The 2,232-nt window shown below is 28.8% G+C and overlaps 1 protein-coding gene across 1 annotated transcript; it reads left to right on the forward strand.

Moving 5' to 3' along the window:
- Positions 1 to 254: 254 nt before the first annotated feature.
- LOC122273054 (nuclear pore complex protein Nup155-like) lies at positions 255 to 1,584 on the forward strand (the record flags this gene model as incomplete). Its single annotated transcript, XM_043057109.1, has 3 exons — positions 255 to 371; positions 530 to 663; positions 1,525 to 1,584. Coding segments are annotated over exons 1-3 (273 nt in total), but the record flags the coding sequence as incomplete, so codon positions are not given.
- Between the last annotated feature and the right edge of the window lie 648 nt (positions 1,585 to 2,232).

The following is a 2,232-nucleotide window of genomic DNA, read 5'->3' on the forward strand; positions in this document are numbered from 1 at the left end:
GAAAAATGTTTCTAGAAAAAATCAAGGAAATTTGAAACCTGATATGAGTGGCCCCTCTGATTTTTTTTTCCTAATAATAGTTAAATATTTTGTGTTGTAGGGTATACAAATTTTTCATGATTTTGTGGAATGTTATTTCATATGGCAAAGTACAACATTATAACAAAATCTGAATTGTTCATAAAAATCAAATTTTAAGTATACGTCTTTTTTGAAATATAACCTTTTACACTGTAGTTGCATTTTTTTAAAGTTTTTTTGTTTGTTTATTTTTAGTTTAGCTAAATATGGTATGTCTAGATTTTTTAAGAAAAATGATCAGGCTTCATCGGGAGACGCTGTTGCGTTAGGCTACAAAACAAAAACTCAAAGTATGTTCATTTTATTTTTAAGAAAATTGTACTTTCTTTAAATTGTGATAATGGTTTCTCTTTTATTACACATTGCTTTTATTTTATTATTATGCTCTTATTTATTATTTTAATGTCATTAGTTTGATTTTGATTTTTTTTTTTTTTTTTTACTGCAGATGAAGCTGAATTACAAGAACGAATATCACTAGCTAATTTTCAAAAGCTTGTAAATCACACTTACGAAATGTTAGCATTATGGAAAATACTTTGTGATCACCAATTTCATGCCATTCTGAACTATCTTACCCCGGTAATAAGTCTAATCTTATAATTTTTTATACTTTGTTAAGTTGATATAAAATGCTCTGTTTTGCTTCTGTCCCGGCCCTTCTTAAAGGAGAAAATAAAATTTTGGTGAAATGGGCAATTTTGTAATAAAAATGTAGACCGAATGATAAAACTATTTATCAAAGTGTCATAGCATCCCTTTACATTGATTGTTGATCGGAAGGGCCACAGGAGTGTTTGTGGTTTGAAAATTTGGTGCCACCTTTTGCAAATTATTACGCTGAATTTCTTTCTAAAAAAAAGAAACTTTTCTTTTCAAAAAATTTCAGTTACATATTTAAAACATATTTAAAAGTAATTTTAAGAGATAAAGACTAAGAGAGTTCTAAATAAAGACAGCTTCCTCAAATTTGATACTTAAAATATTTTTAAACACCCTTCTTATGTTACATTTTCAAATGTACTAACAAACAAGCTAAAAAGCTGCACACTAAATGCAGCACTGTAAAATTGCGCAATAAGAAGTAAGAATTTTATATACTTTTAATATAATCTGTATTTGTGTTAAGTAAAGTAATATATGTTGACTACATTCTTTAGGACCACTCTCCCCCAAAAGTAAATGGTTATAACAACCAAAGCAAAAAATCATAATTTTAATATTTTTGTTTCTTTTTAAATAATTTTCTGGAAAATTATTTTAAAAACAAGTGTACATCAAAAAGCAATATTCTTGTATTTCTGGAGCAACAGAAACGGCAAATGATTTAAGCCATTACTTTTCTAGATTATCTGACATTATATTTGCAGATCTGTAAAATAAATGTAATATGTGAAACTAAATCCAAATCATAAATGTAAAATAGTTTTTTTTCCTTTTCAGATGCAACTTGATCTGTTAAGACTGCTTACATTTAAAGATTTCGTCATAGATGGAAGAGAGGTGTGTTCATTAATATTAATTTAGTTTATGTGGAAGTTATGATGTGTACACTACCGGTCAAAAGTTTAGACTCACTCTTGAATTTTTAAAAATAGACAAATAACAATTTAAAATGACTTCTTTTAAACTGAAAATTACATTAAATTAACTTTATTTTGAGAAATGTAGGTACGCTTATATGGTAAGAACTATAATTTTATGCATAACTTATGAATTTCGTCCAATCTTGGATTCTTCGAAATATCCTCCTTTAGGCTTTATCATAGCAGCACATATTTCTGGCATTCTTTCTATTGGTTTTTTCAGGGGTTCCCAACCCTATGCCCGCGGGCACCATGGCGCCCGTCGATCGGTCTAGGTGCGCCCGCTGGTTAAGCCCTACTATAAAATATTTTAGTGTTCCATTTTCCCATTAAATGCTATGCAAATTTTATGCTATGCAAATACATACTGAAGTACAGTAAAGACAAAGTACTTGATAGATTTCTACATTTAATTGAAGAAATAAAAAATTGTCTTGCAGCCCAAAAATCAAACATTTTATTTTTAGAACTAAGAGATCCTCTTTGGCTAGCAGACTTGTCTTTCATAACGGACATAATGGAAAAACTTGATAATTTAAACTTGGAGCTGCAGGGAAAGGACAAA

The sequence above is a fragment of the Parasteatoda tepidariorum genome, unplaced genomic scaffold (genome assembly GCF_043381705.1).
Source record: "Parasteatoda tepidariorum isolate YZ-2023 unplaced genomic scaffold, CAS_Ptep_4.0 HiC_scaffold_2130, whole genome shotgun sequence".
In the NCBI taxonomy this organism is placed as follows: Eukaryota; Metazoa; Arthropoda; class Arachnida; order Araneae; family Theridiidae; genus Parasteatoda; species Parasteatoda tepidariorum.